Source organism: Dama dama, chromosome 18 (genome assembly GCF_033118175.1).
Source record: "Dama dama isolate Ldn47 chromosome 18, ASM3311817v1, whole genome shotgun sequence".
Classification (NCBI taxonomy): Eukaryota; Metazoa; Chordata; class Mammalia; order Artiodactyla; family Cervidae; genus Dama; species Dama dama.
In genome coordinates, this window is record NC_083698.1 from 91,667,286 (window position 1) to 91,690,626 (window position 23,341).

General features: G+C 47.0%; 1 protein-coding gene across 3 annotated transcripts in view; it reads right to left on the bottom strand.

Moving 5' to 3' along the window:
- The window catches only part of PLXNA4 (plexin A4), a 472,117-nt gene that overhangs the window by 333,117 nt on the left and 115,659 nt on the right, over positions 1–23,341 (bottom strand). The window contains exon 4 of one of the 3 annotated variants that reach the window (XM_061165828.1): positions 5,044–5,177. The exons of the other annotated variants lie outside the window; for them this stretch is intronic. Within the exon in view, the coding sequence (XP_061021811.1) occupies positions 5,139–5,177 (39 nt within the window). The 3' untranslated portion in view covers positions 5,044–5,138. Of the gene's footprint in view, positions 1–5,043; positions 5,178–23,341 lie in introns of those variants that run through there. 3 annotated transcript variants of the gene reach the window in all.

The window sequence follows — 23,341 nt, forward strand, 5'->3', positions numbered from 1 at the left end:
TGAACTTGGGGGAACCCCCTACCTTATTCTCTCTCTCTCGAAATACCCTACTTATAAACTGAGCCAGATAGAAATCATTCAGATGAACTTAAGAGCGTCATCTTGCTGAATTTCAGTCTTCATTATTATTCTTTTCTAGAATCTGACAGTTTTGCTTTTAAATCCTCTCCTACACATACTTCTCTCCTTCAAATGAGTAAAGCAGAGCAAACATGCATCTTCTCACCCACTTAGCCACGCCTTTCTCTTGGATGTTGTCATCAGCAATCACCTCCCTTCTGGACACAGAGAACCACGTTTTGTACTTGCAGTATGCTAACTGGTGGTGGCATCCAAAGGGATGAATGTTCCAGCCCTTCCCCACCCCACACACCAGGCAGCCTGGGGCCCAGCTTTGCCAAGGTGGGTGCTAGTGTAGGGTGGGAGGGACTGTGAGGTCTGAGTGAGGGTGTGCCTACCCGTGGATGTGCAGCCCCCAACCACACACAACAAGGACTCGGCTGGACACACCTGTAGTGTACCCACGCTACATCATTTTTTTAAGGTACAGAGGAAGCTGACAGTTGCCATTCCCACTCCCAGAGTGAATAAGGGTACCTTTGGGCCCTTCCAGGGGCATCTCCTCAAGCTGGGTTTTCATTAACTTCCTGATCTGGCCAGATAGACCACCTTCCTACCATCACCCTTACACCCACAACTGCTCTCAACACTTGCCACCTGCTCCCTCTTCCCTGTTATCTATAGAGCAGATGAGCAGAGTTTTGTCTGGAGTAACTCACATGCATAGCATCTTGATGTTCTTCACAGCCTTCTCCTCCCTGGAGCTGGGTGGGCATGCCTGCTGTGGTGTCCATTTACTCAACCCTCATCATGCCCATGGCAGGCACCTCACAGACACAGAGATGCATCCAGCTGCCTAGGGGGTGGTGCTTGAGTGACTATCTCCTTGGTACAAACCAGAAATTATTGCATTATCTTCGTTCATAAGATATGAACTGCTGCTATGACAGGATACCACAGGCTGGGTGGCTTGTAAACAACAGAAATCTATTTCTTACAGCTTTGGAGGCTGAATCCAAAATCAAGGAGCCAGCAGATTCTGATCTGGTGAGATCCCTCTTCCTGGTTTATAGCTGACTGTCATCTCTCTGTGTCCTCACATGGCAGAAGGGGTGAGGGAACTCTCTGGGGCCTCCTTTATAAAGATGCAAATCCCATCCATGAGGGCCCCACCCTCATGACCTAAGCTCCTCTGAAAGGCCCCACCTCCTAACACCATGACCCTGGGGATTAGGTTCCAACATGTGAATTTGAGGGACACCTATATTCTGTCTATAGCACACAGTCACCCCTGCATGACTATGACACTCACTTCTGAACAGATGATGGCATTTTCACACCCACATTGTTCACAGCCTCTTGGGCTCACAGCATAAGGTGATAAAATCAAGGCCATAGTTAAAGGGTTAAATTCACAAGTCCTTGATGAAGGGGATTGTTTGCCCCACTCTAAAAGCTGAGTTGACATCTGCCTAATGGATTCAACTCAGTCCTGCGTCGTGTTAGTGAGAGCACACCACGCCAGATGGAGGCAGGGGAGCCAGTGTGCCAAGGCTGAGATACCAGGTTTGTTCTTGGACGTAACCAAGTCTGACTTCCCTTCTCCTTGAGTCACAAATGAATAACGGTACTAGGTGCTTGGGCTTCCCAGGTGGCTCAGTGGTAAAGAATTCACCTACCAATGCAGGAGACATGGGTTCGATCCCTGGGTCAGAAAAATCCCCTGGAGAAGGAAATGGCAACCCACTCCAATATTCTTGCCTAGAGAATCCCATGGACCGAGGAGCCTGGCAGGCTACAATCCATGGGGTTGCAAAGAGTTGGACATGGCTGAGTGACTGAGCACAAACACATACGAGGTGCTTCAGATGTTGTGGTTAAATGAAATATTACATGTGGCAGACTTAGAACAGAGACTGCCTATCATGCTCAGCAGTAAGGGTGAGGTCAGGACAACCAACATCTCCATAAAACCCTGCATTTCAACCTCACAGCAGCTCAGGCAGCAAGGCACCATGACCATCCCTTTGCACATGAGGAAGGGCAAACCTCGGGCCAGTGAAATCTGCCCCACATCACACAGTTAGAGACTGGGAAGCAAAATTATGGAAGAGTGGAATTTTCTGGTTCCCTCCAAGGGGCCCAGACAGGAAACCTGGTGAAGGCCTTCAAACTGCCCCCAGAAAGGAAAGGAAATTAACTTTATCCTCAGTCACCATAACTAGCATTTTAAATAAGAATATAAAATAAAGGCTCTTTCCATATAGTGGGTAGTAACTATCCTGGTTATCCCTTTTTATTCTCACAAAGCCCCTACATGGTTTGTATTTTATAGAAATGGAAGAGCAAGAAAGTGAGGTAACTGGTCTAAGGCTGCACGATGAATAAATGGCAAATTTAAGGTTTCAGCCCAAGGCTAGCTGCCCTGGGCACCCTTGCCCTTGGCAACATGGTTGGCATGGATGTGAATACCTTTGAATTTCTCAGCAGGCCCCATGCCTGGACTTTCCATTCCTCTCTCTCTCTCTCCCCACATACATCCACCATGTGCATTTTCATTAGGCATCTTTGCCCAGTGATCTGTTGATTTGTTATATTAGAATTGCAAACAAATGCTCTCATTCTGTCCTCTTGTTCCCCCCTCTCCTGCCCTCCTGGCATCTGGAATTCAGCATTGATTTTTCTGGCCCCGCTCCACTGCCTGATTGACACTTCTGGTTGATTTCACCTTAGAGGCTTTCAGTAGACTTTCCAGGCTCCCACAGGAGCCGGGTTGGAATAGCACATCACCTGGATCAGGGGCCCCCAACCTCCATGCCGGGGACTGATACCTCCTGTCAGATCAGTGAGTAGTGGTATTAGATTAGAAATAAAATACACAATAAATTTAATACACTAGAATCATCCTGAAACCATTCCCCAAATTCCAGTCCATGGAAAAATTGTCTTTCACAAAATCAGTCTCTGGTGCCAAAAAGGTTAAGGACCACTGACCTGGAAAAGCTGAATTGAACCTCCCCACCCCAACGCTTACCTGCTCATGGATGCCAAGACTCAACGCCCCCTGGATTCTGTTCCCAATGTACCTCGTGGATGGGCATACACTCCTCAATCCATCAGGGATCTCAACGTGCAGGGGAGCAGGGGAAAATTGCAAGAAATGCATATCCTTATAAGGTAGGACTAGTAAGCCTTGACCTCTTAAGTACTGACGTTTTCAACCAGACCTGGGTAATTCGACATCTTGTAGATGACAAAGGGGATTATCCTGGAGCAAAACGGATCAGAAGCTATGAGGAAGATGGGATCAATGAGCAGGGTGGAAAGGCAGTGGGATACGATCTTGAAAACAGAGGGGTCCTGATCTCTAACCCATTGAGAAACCTTCAGAGAAGTTTTTTAAAAAATGGCTTAATAATCCTCAGAGGTCATCTAAGCCAGTCCTCTGTCCAGGCCACACAGCGTATTTCAAAAAGATGAGCTTCTGTCCTGAGTTTAAGAATCAACTGCATAGACGCGCTCTCTCTCTCAACTTTCAGTTTTTGTCTCTGATCATTCTGTTGGGGTACCAGGTACCAAATAGAGCTACATTTTCCTTCCTGAACTTTCCATCCCCAGTGGATGCTGCCCAGTGATACCCAAGCTGGAATTTTATGGAAGCCACCACTCTGCCAATAATATCTGGACCCAGTGCTCTGCTAAGTGGTTGGTGGATGACCAGCTCAACAGAGAGAAGACTTGTAGTGGCAGGCCAGCTCAGGACAGCCGAGTGTTAAATTTTAGGGATTCTGGGATCTGGCCATTAAATCATTGGTAGTTTGAGTTCATCATGGAGGGAACAGTTATACCACAGAAACTGGCATACATCAGGGCATTATAAAATGCTATAAATCAGGACATTTTTTTTCCTGGAGAATGAGGGGTTTATTGAAATGAGTGCCCGGTCAGGTGATAAGCTTAAATAGAGGCAGAAGGCAAAGAACGGGTGGAGTAAAAGATGGAAGGAATGGTGGCAAGTCGAGGAATCCACACTCTTAAATCTCTTGGAAAGGACAACCTTTAATTTCATAATCACCCCTCCTCCTCATCTCCTATCTTGGTACAACCTCATTCTCTCTTCATCTATGTCACTTCCTCCCAGGAAAACTATCACTGGCCACACTTTCATACCTAAAATGGGACAGGTTGAAGAGACAGGTGAATCTTGGGATTCTATCAGTTCTCAAAAGCTATAAATTGGAGATAAAAGAACCAGCTAAGAGCACTTGACCAGAGGCTGAATTCTAGATGTACACTTATACGAAGTTTAGCCATGGTTGTCTCCAGCTATTCCTTGTATAAATGTTTATTCTACCCAGCCAACTGATGAGCTCATCAAAATCAGAGACTGTACCTTTTACTTCTTATACATTCTTGACAGTGTCTGATAAGGTACCAAAGACAAACAGATAACCCACAAATATTTGGTTTATTCAGTTCAGATCAGCTCAGTCATGTCCAACTCTTTGTGACCCCATGGACTGTAGCATGCCAGGCTTCCCTGTCCATTATCAACTCCTGGAGCTTGCTCAAACTCATGTCCATCGAGTCGGTGATGCCATCCAACCATCTCATCCTCTGTCATCCCCTTCTCCTCCCATTTTCAATCTTTCCCAGCATCAGGGTCTTTTCCAATGAGTCAGTTTCTTGCGTTAGGTGGACAAAGTATTGGAGCTTCATCTTCAGCATCAGTCCTTCAAATGAATATTCAGGACTGATTTCCTTTAGGATTGACTGGTTTGATCTCCTTGCTGTCCAAGGGACTTCTCCAACACCACAGTTCAAAAGCATCAATTCTTCGGTGCTCAGCTTACTTTATGATCCAACTCTCATATCCATACATTTGGTTTATTAACTGAACAGAATCGAACTGATGACAAACCACCCACTGACTTTTTATCAGAGCCCTTTTTATTTCTAACAAGGTGAAACTTAGCTGTTGGCTAGGCAGACAGATACTAGGTCATACATGATCTTGATCTTGGAACTTACTTGAGCTCATGTCTATGACTCCACCTCATTCTCATTTTCCCAGCAGGCTATCTTCCTTCTTCCCAGTTTCCCAAGATCCTGATCTCCTGTTAAGAATGGTTCTATTTGAGATCGTGGTTCTTAGTAAGCTGCTAACTGCGTCACTGATTATACTCAACTGTATACCTGAGACACCCCCAGATGAGAGCAACCCAAATTCTAGTCAGGCCAAGACAACAAAGGGAGCCTCCTCTAAAGTGGCTCAGAAGCTAGAGGAACCATCTCCCCAAAACTTCCTGCCTTATTAGTGCTTTTCCCACAGTTGATCCACTACAGGAAAACCAGTGCCCAAGGATTTGAAGAGACATATCCTGGTCTCTGAGTCCCAGCTCTGTGCCCACAAAGGGTGAGATGCACCTCATTTGGAAACCTGTCTTTCTCTTCTTTCTCTGACTTCCCCGTCACACATAGCAGCCTCCATCTCTCATGCTTCTCTTCCTTCCCCCAAATTCCCCAGAATCAGGAACAACGTGCTCTTGGTCCCCTGGACTAGAGGCCAAGATGCTGATTCAAATGCTGCCTCTAAAGAGGAGGTCAATTCTCCCCAGTCTTGTGACTGCTCTCACCGAAAGCTACCAGTGGGTGTTTGTGGGTGCCAAGACCTTTCTGAGAATCTTCTTGAAGACTCTGAAGAGTGCTCACTCACCCACTGTTTTTATAGATGACTTCAGAGGGTTCATAAGGCTCCAAAAGCTCAGTGACTCCCAGGCCAGTGACTCCAGATTGAGGACACCAGATGAAATGCCTCTCCGAGTCACACTGTCCATTTCCTTCCTGGACACCAGCTCCTATTTTTCATCTCTGGAATCCCTCCCTGTCTCCAGGAAGGAAGAGGACTACTGAATGGGATCCCTCCACATTACAGACTAACATCAGAGAGGCTGTGGAAGAGGCTCAGGCCCACATTGTAAGTTACTAAGAGAGCTGGGGTTGGGATGCGTATCTGAAGGGCTCTCTCTGGTACTCAAAGCAGCTACATGATGCTGCTACCTGATGCAGTTTCCGCAGATCTCAGAAACAACCACATCAAAACCTTGGCCTTCAACATCTCCTCAGCTAGGAGTTCCCACCAAAAGGTTTCAGAAGGGAAGGAAGTGCCTTCTGAAAGGCACCTCTGAAAGGGAAGGAAGTCTCTAAACAGACTAGGCAGAGCATCTCTGTCCATCCTGAGCTGACATCTAGAGGACTGACACTGGAAATGGACACAGCACTGACTCCAGCATTAATGGGGCAGTAATAAGAGCCTGTTAATTTTAATCCTGCTCCAGCAAGTGGACACATTCATCTCACACCGCCTCCTTAACTTCTCCAACCACTCGGCAGCTGGAGTGGGCTGTTCCCCACCAGGCAGCTGCAGGGATGGGAGTTAGGACCTCGCCCTCCCCTCCAGAACCATCTCTGCATGTCCGTAAGTGAAGACTCTGTTCCATTCTGACCTCGAGGTGCTCTGGGCAAGCTGGAGATCCAGACAGGCCCAAGTTGGTAAATCTGTGCCCAGGCCTCTTGCTTCACAGCTCAGGACCCCAGGCAGGAGCCAAATCCTAGAGATCTCAGAAAGAAGGTGATTCAAGCCTGAGGACAATTGCTGGATAACACTCTCTTCTGTATCCATCCCTCCAAACAGGGATTGTATAAACTCAAAAGTTCCTGACTGCTAATTCGAGATAAGCTCCTAGCTACCAAGACCCACCTGCCCCTTCCTTTTAAGTGGCAATTTTCTCCTACACCTACAGGAGACCATGTACTGATAGAAAGTGAGAGGCCAGGTGGAGTGAGCCCAGACCACAACGAATGAGGGCTTACCCTTCACGGCCAAAGCATTATCCACGCTGGCCAAGAGTGCTCACCCAGTGAGCAGTGGGGAAGACAGCTGTTTTCTGCCTCCATGTCCTCTGGCTGAGGTCTGCTTTTGGCTCCCTCTTCACTGCATGCCCACCCTAAGGCTTCTAGGGGTTTCCACAGGAAGGGAGCCGGAGGCAGTGGCAGTGTCCTTCCAACTAGCATCACCTCCACCACCATGAGCTGATGTGCTGAAGAGCTCAGGAGGAGGTAGGGTGGAGACGGCTCTGGTCCTCAGACAGTGGGGGAAATTTACCAACATATGGGAATAGACATTAAACACAAGCATTAAGCGATGGAGACACCTACTCCCAAGTAAAAATTTTGGAGAGGGCTCTCTTACACTGATTTCCAGCAAGGAAAGAAATGTTTCTTTCGTGGCCCCCTTGCATTTTGTTGTAGGCTGTGTCTGCTGTGTCCGGAGGGGAGACAGCAGTGGGGTGAGCTGTCAAGACTCTTTTTTGCCTGTGGAGAGTTTTCTAGGAGAAGAAAGAGGTGAGAGCTTGATCCCTGGACCCAGTGGGATGCCAGGTAGGGAAGTCCATGCCAGGCCCACTTGGAGAGAGCAAGCTTGCACCCTTTGGCTGCCCCAGCAGCCCAGAACAGACTGGGCATACCAGGCTGGGGTCCCCAGGCACAGGGTGGGGTGTGGGGGCTGTGCAAGTTTATTACAGCAATGATCCTCCTGGAGATGACGGCCAATGAGCCTCCTTTTCTTAAATCAATAAAATTTCTGCTTCCCTCAGGGTTAAATTGGACATTCTTCCATAATGAGGCTCAAGGCATCAGATACCAAAACATTACATCACATTTACTGCCCTTTTCTTCCCTCAAAGTCCCCTCCCCATTTCAAAAAGGCACTCTGGGAGGACATACAAGTGATTCTTGGCCTTTCTCTTGGAGTAGTCATGGGTTTATTTTTGCCTCAAATCTGGCTGAGCTTTAAGAGTCAGAGAAAAGGCAAGATGTTTTCCTCCCCTGCTTTGACTCGGGGGGGCGGGGGGAATGTTTCCAAAAGAACTCAAAAACAGTTATCTGTCATCATCTCCCCACTGGAGCACCCCAGCACCATGTGTCTAAGACAAAGGGAAATCAATCCAGGATCAAGAGATAGAAGAGGCAGGAAGAAAAGGCAAGGCTTCTGCTTCCCATGTTAGGGTCCCACCTGCCACCAAGTCCTTCAGGCCTTCTCAACCCAAGGGAGCTCGCCCAGGCCCATTCCCAGCAAGCAGAAATGAGTAGGGCTCCAACACCAGGGGGAAAGATCATAAGGTGGTCTTAACACTGGAAAAGCAATGGTGGCCATGTGTGCTGCAGAGTCAAAAAAAGACGTGGCACAGAGCAAGCTTCCAGGCTCAGATCTCTCCCAGAAATGGTCACTAAAGAGCATTCACACACTATGGGCTTCCCTGGTGGCTCAGCGGCAAAAAATCCACCTGCAATGAGGAGCCGCTTGAGACACGGGTTTGATCCCTGGGTGGGGAAGATTCCCTGGAGGAGGGCATGGGAACCCACTCCAGTATTCTTGCCAGGAGAATCCCATGGACAGGGGAGCCTGGCAGGCTACAGTCCAGGGGTCACAAAGAGTCAGATATGACTGAGCAACTGAGCACACATGCACACACTATGAGGCGTGGTATGAGAGGCATGAGGGGCAGGCATCCAGCCCCTAGGAAGAGGATGTTTGTAGGGAAAGACACAAAGGAAGGTAACACCCACATCTGCTCATGAGCAACTCAATCAACCCAAGCTCTCTGGTCTCGAGCAGGGAAGGGTCAGGAGGATAGGAACACCAGCGTGGGGGGCCAGGGGAACAAGTATCAGCTGGAAGATGGCTCCCAAGATGGCCGGAAATGAAGGCCCTAATTACATTCCTCCATTGGCTATGACCTGGGGTCACCACACACCGGCAACTATTTACTCTGCCAAAGTGATTAGGGAATTGGGGCCAGGGAACTGATGCGCTGGGGTAGAGGGACACGGGGGTACAGAAGATGAGGCCGGTGATGGGAAAGATGCTCTTTTCGCATCTGACTCTTCCTAGTTGGGGTCAGCACAGGCCTCAGTGAGGGAGCTGTACCCTCACCTGGGTCTACTCTTCGTTCTTGATGAAGTATCTGGAGGCCCAAATATGAAAAGGGAATGAAAGAGAAAAAGAAAGAAGGTCAAAGAAACAGTTGCCCATTAACAGATGAGAAGCCTACATAAATCAGAGAGAAGATGGAGCAGATTCAACAAACTGCTCTACACCCCCCAGGATGAGAGCAGAAAAATCACTTCAGGCAGGTAGGACAACAGCAAAGACAGGACAGGTTGGAGAGAGAAGGTGACACAGACCCTAGCCAGGGCTGGATTCTGTGCTTCTCTGAGTGTAGCCCTGGATCAGCAGCAGCAGCATTGCCTGGAAGCTTGCTAAAAATGCAACTTCTCAGGTCCTACTCTGGGGACTTTCCAGGTGGCACAGTGGTAAAGAATCCACCCGCCAGTGCAGGAGACATAAGAGACTTGGGTTCAATCCTTGGGTCAGGAAGATACCTTGGTGAAGGAAATAGCAACCGACACCAGTATTTCTGCCTGGAGAATCCCATGGACAGAGGAGCCTGGTAGGCTACAGTCCATAGGGTCGCAATGGGTCGGACACAACTGAAGCGACTGAGCACGCATCCACGCATGCACTCTGGGTGTATTGAATCAGAAACTGGGGCTGGGGCCTGGCAATCTGTGTGTTGACCAGACCCCACCCCACCCCATCGGGTGATTCTGTATCACATTTAAGTCTGAGAACCACTCTGTAGGGAAAGGGGATTCTAATTTGGGGTTCCATCCTTTGCCACTAGTGAGTTTCTTCAAATTTTGTATTCAAAACACCCCTTGAGACTGGACATTGCTTTCCATGAAAATAAAATCATTTTATAGACAGAGATTTTGCCTTTGACCACATCAGCAGAAATGACATTTGAGTGTAGTCCTTTCAGAAGCAACAGAATGCGATTTGCGTGGAGCACTCAGCATATCCTTGCCTCAGCTCCCTTGCATGAATAGCAGGTATGTGACAAGTAGCCCATCGGGTGAAGGGTACCTGTCATCACCACACTGTCCTGTCTGCAGGGGCGGCAGTGGTATCAGGACTAAAACTGAAAGTAAAGGAAGCAAGTGTTGAGCACCTACTATGTGCCAGCCACTGCCCTGGGCATTTCACACATGGGATCCCACTTAATCCCCACAGAGCCTGATGGTGTGCATAGGAAAACACATGCAGAGAGGTGAAGTAATTTGATGGAGGCCACACAACTATTGTCTCCCGTTTGTGCCACTATGTTGCATTGCCTTTTTCTCTAAAATTATTAAAAGAATAGCCCGTCAACCCAAATCCTCCGTTTTCTTTGCAGTTAATTTGCAAGCCATGACACCCAGAGCTGCCTTATCAGCCATGCAGGACAAAGAGCTCAAGTTTTGTGAGGGGCATGCCATGGCTCTGGCCAGAGCTGGCTGGAAAATGGCCCTACAGAGAGCAGGTGGAGACGACCTTGTCATCGACTGAACAGTGTCCTCTAAAATTCATACACTGGCCTCCTCACCATAGCACCTCAAGATGTATTGGGTTGGCCAAAAAGATTGTTTGAGATGTTTCCATAAAACGTTATAGAAAAACCTAAACAAATTTTTTGGCCAACCCAATATTTGGAGATAAGGTCTTTCAAAGGTAAGTAAAGTAAAATGAGATCATTAGGGTGGGCCTTAATCCGGTATGGCTGACATCCTTATAAGAAGGAGAAATGTGGCCACAGACAGGTGCAGAGGGAAGGCCATGTGAAGACAAAGACAGCCATCCGCAGCTGAGGAGACAAGTCTCGGCAGGATCCCTCCCTGCCAACCCCTTGACCTTGGACTTCCAGCCTCCAGAGCTATGAGACGATAAACCTCTGCTGTAAGCCACCTAGTCTGTGGGCCTCTGTTATGGCTGCCCCCTCCTGTCCTCTCTGTGAGCCGTCCACCTTCTCATAGCGCCTGCCGCGCCCCCTCTGGGCCTGATTCTGGCCAGCGGTGCCGGTGCCCCGCATCCTGGCCCTGGGCAGGGGCTGGAGGCTGCAGAGGTGCCCCGTCCTGCCTGTAGAGGGGCCAGGACCGCAGGGAGACAGGAGGTTCTGGGGGGCAGCACGGCCTCCAGGGCCCTGCCTCCCTGGGTTTCCTATGCACACACATGGCTAGTGCTCACTTCAGCCATTCCGGGGTTTCCCTCCTGTCTGGCAGGTGCCCGGAGAGAGACAGAGCACAAAGCCCTGACCATGGAGGAAGGAAACGCCCAGAGATAAAGGGAGATTCATGAGAACAGGATACCTTCAAGAGAGAGCGGGGAGGGGCAGCTGGCTCCCACCCTGTGCAAAGGGGATGGGCGGGCGGTGGGTAGCAGCTGTGTGGGAAGCAGAACTCAAGAGGAGGGAGAAAGGGCCAGCTCACAGCCAAGCATGCCAGCGTCTACACCACACACGTACACATGTACACACACACACACACACACAACTTGGGGGGACTGCTTGCACTTAACACTTTCAGACACAGCAGATCCCATTGCCCTCACACGTCCACCCACACTCCCACACCAGGCACAGTCTACACATCTTTGGGGTGCATGCACAAGCTAGCTGCTGAGTGAGGGTGCCCCTTAGAGGATTCCCCCCTTTGCATTCACCACATACTTTGTTGTTCTGGGCTGCAGAACCGGCCCTCCAGCACACAGCTGTGAAGAGAGTTACACAACCACAGGGCCTGCCAGGACACTCCCTGGAGCCTGGCGGAGGGGAGGGGAATGCGGCCCAGGCTCTTCATAGCTAGTGTGGGCTGTGGGTGCGTGGCTCCCAGTAAGCAGGCTTGCAGTTTCCACCTCCCTGACCCCTGGTCCCCTCTCCCCTCTCAGGAGACCGAGGATGGGCACCGGGAACAAGTGGAGCTGTCAGGAGAACAACGGAGGCGAGGCTGGACTCTGTAGCTTGACGTACCACCAGAGAATACGGCCCCTTTCCTGCTTCTGGGCCTGAAATAGGGTTGATTGGGGAGCAGGGGGGAGGCTGAGCCACTTGGATCTAATTACTGGAGAAGTAGTTTGGTGGTCCTGGTTTACTTCGTCCCTGTTCTCTTTTTCCAAGACCAGGAGCTCTCTCTGCACTCGTCTCTCTACCAATTTCCTCGGAAGAGGCTGAGGGGCAGAGCAAAGCCAAAACAACCAGAGGGGCTAATCAAGCGGGTCTGGACAGTGATGGGATTACAGTCAGTGACAAATGTTATTAGGAAGCTCTAACCGTGCCCAGATAAGTGTGTGACGGGAAGATAACAACTCAGCTGTGAGGCGGCTGGCCACCCGGGAGCCCTTAGCCTGAGCCCTGATGGGGCCCGGAAGAGAGGGGAGGGGGCGGGAGGAGCTGATGAATCAATCAGAGACTGAGGGCGGGACTCCCTCTCCTTTCACACGGGAGGACCACCCTCAGCCCAGCTCCCGCTCCCCGCTCCCCAGGGGGAGCCCTGGGTGGGTCTGGAGATGACCCATATGTTCCCAGCAAGATAACAAACACCATCTTGCCTCATACTTCTATTTACACTTAAATGCTTCTATGTGTTGTAAACCTCATCATTTCTGTTTGGATCTTCTGAACACATTCTGCCAACTCTGGATCCTTTCTCCCATGTCACAAAAACAGATGGAGTTTGGAACTTTCCCACCAGTACCTGAGGGCCCTGCATTTCTTTACACTTTCTACTTTGAAGCAATTCTAGATTTGCAGAAGACTTGCAAAGATAATACAGAAAGCTCCCATATGTGCTGCGCTTAGTCGCTCAGTCGTGTCCAATTCCTTGCAATCCCATGGACTGTAGCCCACCAGGCTCCTCTGTTCATGGGGATTCTCCATGCAAGAATATTGGAGTGGCTTGCCATTCCCTCCTCCAGGGGATCTTCTCAACCCAGGGATCAAACCCAGATCTCCGGCATTGCAGGCAGATCAAGCTCCCCTATATCCTTCCCCTAATGTTAATATCATACATCACCATGGTATAATTCCCAAGACAAAGTTAGCTAAACTATAGACTTTGTTTGGATTTCACCAGTTTTTCTATTAACATTCATTTTCTGTTCCAGGACTCAATCCGAGATCCCACATTGCTCTCAGGGTGACTTATATTTTGAAATTTTCCTTCCTATCCATTTGAGAGTTTTGTTACCAAAATAACAAAGTGAATTAATAATTTGATGAAACACTTCATCATCTATCCTTTAAATATATTTCTCTGGTCCCACTCAGTGACTTTTTCACACAATGCAATGAGAAGCATAGAGAGTGGCGGAACAATTCGGCAACCTTGTGATGTAGGATGACGAAGCTTTACGAAGGTGGGTATTATAGATAACATGGTGAAAATCAAGATACAAGGCTGAGTAACGGCTCCCAGAGACATCCAGGTGCTAATCCCTGGAACCTATGATTTACCTTACACAGAAAAAGAGACTTTGCAGATGTGATTAAATTAAAGGTCTTGTGATGAGGAGACTCTCCTGGGCCATGTGGATGGGAGGGTCCTACGTGCAATAACCAGTGTCCTTATAGGAGGGTGGCAGAGGGAGCTTTGGATACACAGAGGAGAAGGCAATGGGAAGACAGCCGAGATTGAAAGCTGCTATGCTGATCTGTCCCTAAAGATGGAAGAGGGAGCCAAGAGCCAAGGAATGCAGCTCTAGAAGCTTGAAAAGGCAAGGAAATAGAAATGGACTCCCCTGTAGAGCCTCTGGAAGGAGCATGGTGTTGCTAACACCTTGATTTTGACCCACTGAGACACATTTTGTACTTCTGATCACCAGAACTGTAAGAGAATAAGTCTGTGTTGGTATAAGAACCAACTCTGTGGACATTTATTACAGCCGCCACAGGAAATGACTATGCAGATGATACCACCCTAATGGCAGAAAGTGAAGAGGTATTAAAGAGTCTCTTGATGAAGGTGAAAAAGGAGAGTGAAAAAGCTGGCTTAACATGCAACATTCAAAAACTAAAATCATGGCATCTGGCCCCATCACTTCATGGCAAATAGAAGGGGAAAAGGTGGGAGCAGTGACAGACTTTATTTTTTTGGATTCCAAAATCACTGTGGACAGTGATGGCAGTCACACAACTAAAAGATGCTTGATCCTTGGAAGAAAAGCTATGACAAACCTAGACAGCATATTAAAAAGCAAAGACATCATTCTGCCAACAAAGGTCTGTACGGTCAAAGCTATGGTTTTCCCAGCAGTCATGTACAGATGTGAGAGTTGGACCATAAAGAAGGCTGAGTGCCAAAGAATTGATGCTTTCAAATTGTGGTTCTAAAGAAGACTCTTGAGAGTCCTTTTGACAGCAAGAAGATCAAACCAGTCAATCCTAAAGGAAATCAACCTTGACTATTCATTGAAGGACTGATGCTGAAGCTGAAGCTCCAATAATTTGGCCACCTGATGCGAAAAGCCAACTCATTGGAAAAGACCCTGATAATACGGAAGACTGAAGGCAGGAGGAGAAGTGGGCGACAGAGGATGAGATGGTTGGATGGCATCACTGACTCAATGGACATGAGTTTGAGCAAACTCCAGAAGATGGTAAGGGACAGGAAAGCCTGGTGTGCTGCAGTCTATGGGGTTACAAAGAGTCGGGACATGACATCTGTTTATAAAAGGCAAAAATGGGAAACCATTCAAATGCTCATCAATAATGAAACAGAAAAGTAAATTTTAGTATAGTCCACAATGGAGTGCTATACAAACACAAAAATGAAAAAGTTGCAACTCTGTGCAGTGATAGAAATCCATGTCTTGAATAAAAGACAGAAAAATGAATAGACACGAGTCAGTGGATATGAGTCATTTGTATAGAGAACCTAATCTGTACTGTGAGAGATTCAGAGGGTGGCCACCCTGGGGAGGGTAGGGGTAATGACCAGAATGGGGCTGGCGGGTGCGGGAGGGTGGCGCATGGTGGGGACTGTTGTGATTCTTGATTTGGGTACAGGTTACATGGACAAGTCCTGCAGGTGAAAACTCACTGAGGCGTACACTTAGGAGGTGTACCCTTCCCTGTATGAATATGACAGTTCAGTAAGAAGTCATCCAAGAAATCAAAGTTGGGAAACAGTTCCTCCACTAAGCCCAACCACTCCCAAGCCACTGCAGCGGAGAGCTGGGCTAAACGCCGAACGGGACAAACACAGCCAACAAGGTCTGCCTATTACCATAATTACATCGCTGGGAACGTGCAAAGCCCTCATTTTCCTTTCATGTCTATAATGTTGTGGGGACACGGGATGCAATTACAACCCTGAAGCATGCAGCTTAGTGAGCATAAATGCATACATTTCCAAGAGCCTGGGTGAGGCAGGTCCACTCACACGGCGTGACCGATGCAAAGCGCGGCCCAGCCTCCACACGCCTCCTATCATCCAGCCATGAAGCTCTTGGTCACGTTGGGTTGCTCGCCTGAACAAAGACAGAAACTTTGGGGGCAATTTTTCTGGGACAGAATCCCTAATTTAAAAATTGCATGAATTTTTAGCACAGGGTAAGATTTTAACTAAGATCTTGTTTTTAACACCAATAAGATTTTTTGTTCAGGAAAAGACCCCCTATCTTCTTTTCCTATCTGAAATTCAATCCCTTGGTCACAATCTATCATTCTAGAGATGCTGAGAACGAATGGCAGCAAATGTTAAGTGGAATGATCATATTTCCTTGACAGTACAGAGAGGAATGCCGGGGACAGAAGAGAAGTGGGCTGGAGTAAATTTGATTTTGTAAGATTCTTTCAGATGAAGCACAAGAGGGTGTTAGCGATGCTGTGAGAAGAAGATGGATGGGGGTCCAGTCCTGAGATTTTGTGGGGGTTTATTCCCCTTGAGAATTTCCAATCCATAGTCCCACTCCTCCAGACATTCAGGCCAATGGTCAGCATGTTGGAGAATCTGGGTTTGTCAGCCCAAGTAAGCAATGACCAGAGGGTAAACCCAGGGGAGTAGGGGTGGGGGATGAGGAGCCTGATGTGAAATGGGAGACTCCTCTGCATTTAATGCAAACTATCCCTGGTGCCTCAGCAGTAAAAACAAAAAACCCACCTGCCAATGCAGGAGCCTCGGTTTTGATCCCTGGGTCAGGAAGATTCCCTAGAGGAGGAAATGGCAACCTGCTCCAGTATTCTTGCCTAGAGAACCCCATGGACAGAGGAGCCTGGAGGGCTATAGTCCACGGGGTCGCAAAAGAGTCGGACACAACTGAAGTGACTAAACAACAACAATCCCAGAACAAAGTGGAAATCATCTTTCAATCATCTGCTGGTTTCAATTATCCATATCATATCTCCCTTCCAGAAGTACAGATAACTAGAATTGATTAACTTGCAAATATGCCTAATTTTCAAATTCACATCTGTACAAAGAAGTGAGCCCACACCTGGCCCCTTCTCTATTTCCTTCCCCCTCTGAGGATCACACTTACACACACGCTGGCAATACATCACCCTGCCAGCCTGTGAGGACATGCATGGTGAAGGAGTACCACTCTCAAACAATATTTTATGTTAAGTTAGCGAATATACCCAGCTTTGTTGCAGGTAAACATTCACACCTTCTGCTTCCAAAAGTCCAGGTATGGAAATTACAAGATGGCAACCAGTGGCAAGAATACTTATGACTATGTACAATACATGTACAACCTAAAAAGAATTCAAATCATAAATTCTCCAAATATTTTCAAGAATAGCTGCATGGCTACCCCTCCCTCCTGGGTCTCCATTGAGTCCCTGGCATGACAGCACTGTAGACTTCAAGGGCTTCAGGTGTCAAAGGGTCCCAGGTAAGGTTTCACTACGGTGGAACCAAGTCAAATCAACACACTTGGAGGTGGGCTTCCAGCTGAGAAGTGGACTGAAGGCTTCAAAGCAAGAAGGCAGTGTTTCAAGTCAAAACTGTATATTGTCACAGCCTCCCTGCCCCGCAGGTTCTCCCTGTTCTTCCTTTACTGCATAAAACGGGAAGAACGAATCTTAACCTCTGCTAATCGCACATATCACTCCCTGAGAGGGTGAATTTGGCTTTTCAGTGAAATACAAACACAGAGAGAGACATAAAAAGGGAGAGATTGAGAAAGGCAGAGAGGTACTGGAAATCTAAACATTTCAGAACAAAGTCCACATTGCTCTTTTGTGAGCCCACCACACCCCCCTTAGTAAGTCTGGACACACAGCAAAAATTAACATAAGGACATCCAAAAAGTAAAAAAGATGGCTGGCAAATATCTTCCTATGAGAGAGATTTACCATGAAGGAAAAGAGAGAAAGAGAATGCTTCGGAAATTTTCTTATTCGATTTTCAGGAAGATTCAAGAGGACTTTGCTCTGAAAAAAATCAAAGTAAACAGTATCTAGAGCAGAGGTCAGCTAACTTTTCCTTTACAAGACCAGAGAGTAAACATTAACAGTTTTAAGGGCCACATGATGTCTTTGGCAATCACTCAACTTTCGCAAGTGCTAAGCTTGGCTCCAGTGGACAAGAGACAGGGGATGGGTGGGAACAGATCTAGACCGCAGCCGCATGCTGTCTTTCACATCTGATCTAGCAAGGAAGAGCTCACGTCAGGGACGTTTAGACGAGTGGCCCGAGTCAAAACCTCACTGAACGCAGCAGAAAGCATACTGCAAAAAATCAAGTTGAAGAAGTAAAGATACACTTGAAAAGCTCTCCCAGAACCTGGATGATAGCGAGCAAAAAAAAAATGAAACCTGGATGACAAAACCAGGGGACCTAACACACACACACACACACACACACACACATATATATATATACATGTGTTGTGCTTAGTCGGTCAGTGTGACCCTATGGACTGCAGCCCGCTAGGCTCCTCTGTCCTTGGGAATTCTCCAGGCAAGAATACTGGAGTGGGTTGCCATGTCCTGCCTCCATTATATAATATAATATAATATTATATATATATATATATATATAAAATCATCATCATCTTTTCTGAGCTGCACATTTGAGGCTACAGATTGAAAGAGCATATTGAAATATAGGGCAAAAGAAATTAAATCAACAAGTATACACATCATGAAACACTTCCTTGGTATCTAGAGAACATTCTATAAACCTTGAGACAAGTAAAAGGGAAAAACATACAAAAGAACTAAAATCCAACTGGCCTTGGGCTTCTCTCCTGTATTCATTGCTCAGAGACAATGGAGTAATTTCAACAACTTTGAGGAAAGAAAAATACTAAACCAAGTAGCCATTTACATGTGAGGTCAAGAGAATGACATTCTCAAACATTCAAGGGCTTAAAAATCACATTACCAATATTCTCTTCATGGAGAAAAAGAATGTCTTAAAGGCAAATGCTGATCTACCAAAAGACATTTTAAAATTAAGAATCCATAGGTGAGAAATATGTAGGTTGACAAACCCTTGAGCAATGAATAGCTATTCAAAATAGTGGAAATGCAAAAACACAATGTTTGAAATGGATGAATGAATACTGAAATGATCATAATGTAAAAATATTAGTATGAGCTTAGAAACTTATGTCATATTAAGGAAAACTGGAAAGTTGGAGGAGGGAAAGGACATAAAACCATAGTGTTTAATCCTTAACTTTGATGCTAATGAATTTAAATCTACTTTTAAAAACTTAAGGATGATCTCTATTAAGTTCAAATAGGGAGAATATTTGCCAAATCACCAGAGGGAAGGCAGGCAGAGAAAATTCAAGCCACGGAGCAAAAATTAACAGATAAAAAGGAAATAGGAAATAAATGCATTAAAAAGGAAGCTAGAAAGCCTAAAGATACAGAAGGGCAAAGGTTGCCTTATAAAATAATAGTCTGTCATTAAAAATCATGTTAGAAGGATATTTAATCATATGGGAATATGCTCAAAATGAAAAGTGGGGCAAAGACACAATATAAAAATATGTAAATATTATAGATGTTACATTATCTCAATTACATGTATATCTATATTTTACATTTTAATTTTAAATTTTATTGGAGTCGAGTTGATTTACAATGTTGTGTCAGTTTCAGGTATACAGCAAAGTGAATCAGTTATATTTCTTAGATTAGATTTTAAAACAATAATATTTTGGATATATTTGGATAAATACTAAAATTTTACTTCTATTTTTAAAGTGGCTACTGGAAAATTTTAAATTGCCCATGTGGGCTTGAATTCTATGTCTGTGGGACAGCACCTGTTTGAGATAAATAAAATGGGATTTCCAGGAAGAAAAAGCCAAGCAAACAGAAGTGAAACATTCATGAGAAATAACAGAAGAAAATTTCACCCTGAGCTAAAGAAAGATTCCCATCTTTAGATGAAAGGTTTTTAGATCATCTATGCATATATTTGGGCTTCCCAGGTGGCTCAGTGGTACAGAATCTGCCTGCCAAGCAGGAGCCATGGGTGTGATCCATGAGTCAGAAAGTTCCCTGGAGGAGGAAATGACAACCCACTCCAGTATTCGTACCTGGAAAATCCCATAGACAGAGGAGCCAGGCAGGCTCCCCATGGGGTTGAAAAGAGTTGGACACAACTTAGTGACTAAACAGCAGCAGCAATAACATGCATATATTTAAGGTACGTTTTTAAGAAAAAAAAAAAATTCATGCTTGTGTCAATTGTCATTTTCTGAAGGTGGTAGGATTTCAGGTGATTTTTCATTTTCTCATATATTCTTTCTGAATATTTTCCACAAATAATACATATTACTATGTGTGTGTTAGTTGCTCAGTCATATCCACTGTGTGTGATCCCATGGACTGTAGCCCGCCAGGCTTCTCTGTCCATGGAATTCTCCAGGCAAGAATACTGGAGTGGGTGGTGATGCCTTTCTCCAAGGGATCTTCCTGACCCAGGGATCAAACCCGGGTATCCTGCATTGCCGGCAGATTGTTTACCATCTGAGCCACCAGGGAAACCCAAAGCTATTGCTATAATAAGTTCAGAAAGCAAAAAGCACAATAAAAATAAGTTTTAGGGTGCCATGAAATCAAACTGAGGAGTCTTCCCTCAGTACAGAATGGAGGACCAAGAGGATTTGGAAGATATTATCAGTGTGGGTTGGGTTCAAGCAATCAGGGGACACTATTAGCTGGTATCTGGGTTTTCCATCTCCCGCTGCCTCTGCACTTTTAGCCCTCAGGAGTCTCAGGACCCTCTGAGAAATAATTTACCATGAAAGCTCTACTTTTCCCAGTCTTTGCTCTGCACTTTGTGCCACATGCTTTAATCCTCCCAGCAGCCCAGAGAGGTAGGTTTCACTAGCCCCCTTTTAGAGATGAGGAAACTGAGGCCAGAGAGGAGGAGAGACGTGTTTGAGGTCACACAGCTGGGAAGGAACATTGTCAGGATTTGAACTGGCAGCCAGTGGACAGACTGTGTTTCAAATCCCCTTTCTTTTCTCTCTTCTGGAAGTTAAGCAAAACTTGTCTGATTTCATTGCTATTCTTTTCTAATCTGTCCCTACTTTGCGCTGGCTTAGGAGGACACACTGTGAGGGCTGCTATCTCTTACTTTCAGCTGGACCGTGAATACCAATGCCCCAGCTTCTTGCACAAAGACCCTGCAAGCTGCACCCCATGAGAGCTTCCTGAGCAGACAGACTATCCCTCCAGTCTAGTTTCAGCAGAACGAAACCGAACCAAATTCATCACAACTCCACCCACCCCCACGTCCTTCACTCAGAAACTAAGCATACGGTGGAGGCCCAGCACTCTGGCCAATGGATGTCAGAGTCCTGAATCCATCTCCCCACAGGCTCAGCAGCAGCTACAGAAACCCAAGCTGGCCGTCAGCCAAATGAATAAAATCCCTATCTTCTCCAAAAAGGCAGGGGAGGGGAATGGAGAGCTTACCTCTGAATTGCAATGTTACTAGGACACAGTTTGCTGTAATAATACCAATTAACATTTCTCCCCCACTCAGTAGTTTCTAGTACAGGATAAAAATAGCAATACACGTGGTGCGAGATGTGGAAAATAACAATGGGGATGTGCTGGGGAAGAGCTCAGCTCGGTCTCACCTAGGAGGGCAGGGGAGGCAGGCAGGAATATGAGGCGAGATTCGGAGGGGACTGCAGAGAACCTGCTAGAATACCTTCATTCTTCTCACCTTTCTACATCTTGCCCCTCTTCTGACCTGAGCCCCCCGATGTGCGCACTAAAGACACCTATGGAAGAGTGAAGATGGCATTGAACTCACAGTCAGAGATGGGATGGTTGAGTCCCCACCCTGATCCTAACTGGCTTTGTGACCTTGCTTGAGTCAGGTGACCTCTCTAAGCTGATTCCTTATCTGCAAGATGAGAGTCAGGACTGGCAGCCCCTACTTCACGGGGGTGTGAGCCACTTAAAGGCGGTAACATACAGAAGAGCTTTGTAAATTGTAATGTGGGACTCAAATGTTAGAGGAGGTCCCTAGGTATTATATCTGGTGGTGGCGATGAAGCAGGTGACATTTGCCAACACAACCCTGCTGGTGGTGGTTTAGTCGCTAAGTCATGTCCAACTCGTGTGATCCCCTGGACTCTTGACTACCAGGTTCCTCTGTTTGTGGGATTTCCCAGGCAAGAACAGTGGAGTGGGCTGCATTTCCTTCTTCAGGGGGTCTTCCAGACCCAGGGATTAAACCCATGTCTCCTGCACTGCCAGGGGTCTCCTGCATGGTAGGTGGATTTTTTACCTCTGAGCCACCAGGGAAGTCCAATGCAACCTTCATTGGTTAGCAAAATGACATTTATCCTGAGTTAGCCTCACTCTTCTCAGCAGGGTTAAAATAACACTAGTAGCTCAGATAACTCTGTTGTGCAAGCTCAGTAGACATCATTTCTGACCTAGCACATGGGTCCGCACCTGTCTTCAAGGATGTTTCTTAAATGGAAATATCTCATCCTCAAGACAAAGGTGGCCTGGCCAACAGCCACTGTCTTCATAGCCCTGAGATATTCAACTGAGAGAGCAGATGCCCAGTCGCACTCAAGGCATTTCTCCAGGGCTAGCGTCCCTGTAAGAACCATCACTCAGAATCTGACATATCCCCAGGGAACCCAGGTGACATCTTCTGTGGTGGTGCGACAGTCAGTCAATGGAAGGTCTTTTCTCTTTTTCCATCCCCTTGCAGTTACCGCCTTCATTCTCCAGCACCCCACCCAGGGGACACAGGACACAGCCCAGATGCCAGGATGAGTTCATCATTCAGTCTAGACCACCCACAAGGCAAGAGTGTAGGGTGGAGACACCCTGTTGTGCTCCATAATGCTTCCTACAATCCATGAGGTGTCCTAGGAGTCTTGGGGGCCATTGGGAAGACAGAGAGGGAAGCTCTGAAACCGTGTCCCTCTTCCCCTCAGCTATCCTACCAACAGCAACCTAGACTGAATTTTATATTTTATGTTTGACTTCCTCATAGTGTGAAAGTGTCTCAGAGGGTCTTGGGGGCTTAGCGGCTTGGTGTCTTGGTGGTTCAGATGGTAAAGAATCTGTCTGCTATTTAGGAAACCCAGGTTTGATCCCTGGGTTGGGAAGATCCCCTGGAGAAGGGAATGGCTACCACTCCAGTATTCTTGCCTGGAGAATTCCATGGACAGAGGAGCTTGGTGGGCTACAGTCCACGAGGTCTCAAAGAATCAGACATCACTTAGCGACTAACACTTTCACTTCTCACTTTCCTCGTAAAGTTTTCTTTGAAGAAAAAGTTCTCCAAAGAGCTTCAAAAATCTTTGCTCTAGAAGCTTGTAATAAGTCTATGGAAAGAGGATCTTGGGCCCTGGGCTGCAACAGAGTCACCTAAGGGCCTCTTCCCTACCCAAATAATGACAGTGTTTTCTAAGTGAGAAAACGTAGTCCAATAGGAACACCATCTAGGATTTCCCTGGACTTGTCACTACTGAGCCCGAGGACAAGGAATAGTCTCATTCACAGAAATAGCTCTTCCTCTCTCGTGGGCAGCAGTACCAGGACCATGGGCACCAGGGGTGTCAGCTCAGGCCAATGAGCCCAAATGAGCAAAGCGCTCTCAGCGAGTTGGAAGGGACACGGACAGAAGGTTTGGGGGAAGGAAAGAAAGCAGAAAGACCAAGAGGAGGCAACTCCCCGTGGAGCTGGAGGAGAGAGGGGCTAGAAGAGCACCCGTGAGCCCATCTGCTTCTTCTGAAATGCACATTTTTGGAAAAGGAGGAGGAGGCTCGGGAAGGAGAGATGCCCACTTCGAGCAGGAGAGCATCCCTTCAAAGGGAGCAGAAAGCACTCGAGCAACAACAGCCTACTCTCCCCGGTACCCACACAGCCGGGGGATGGGTCCCAGCTTGGGGACC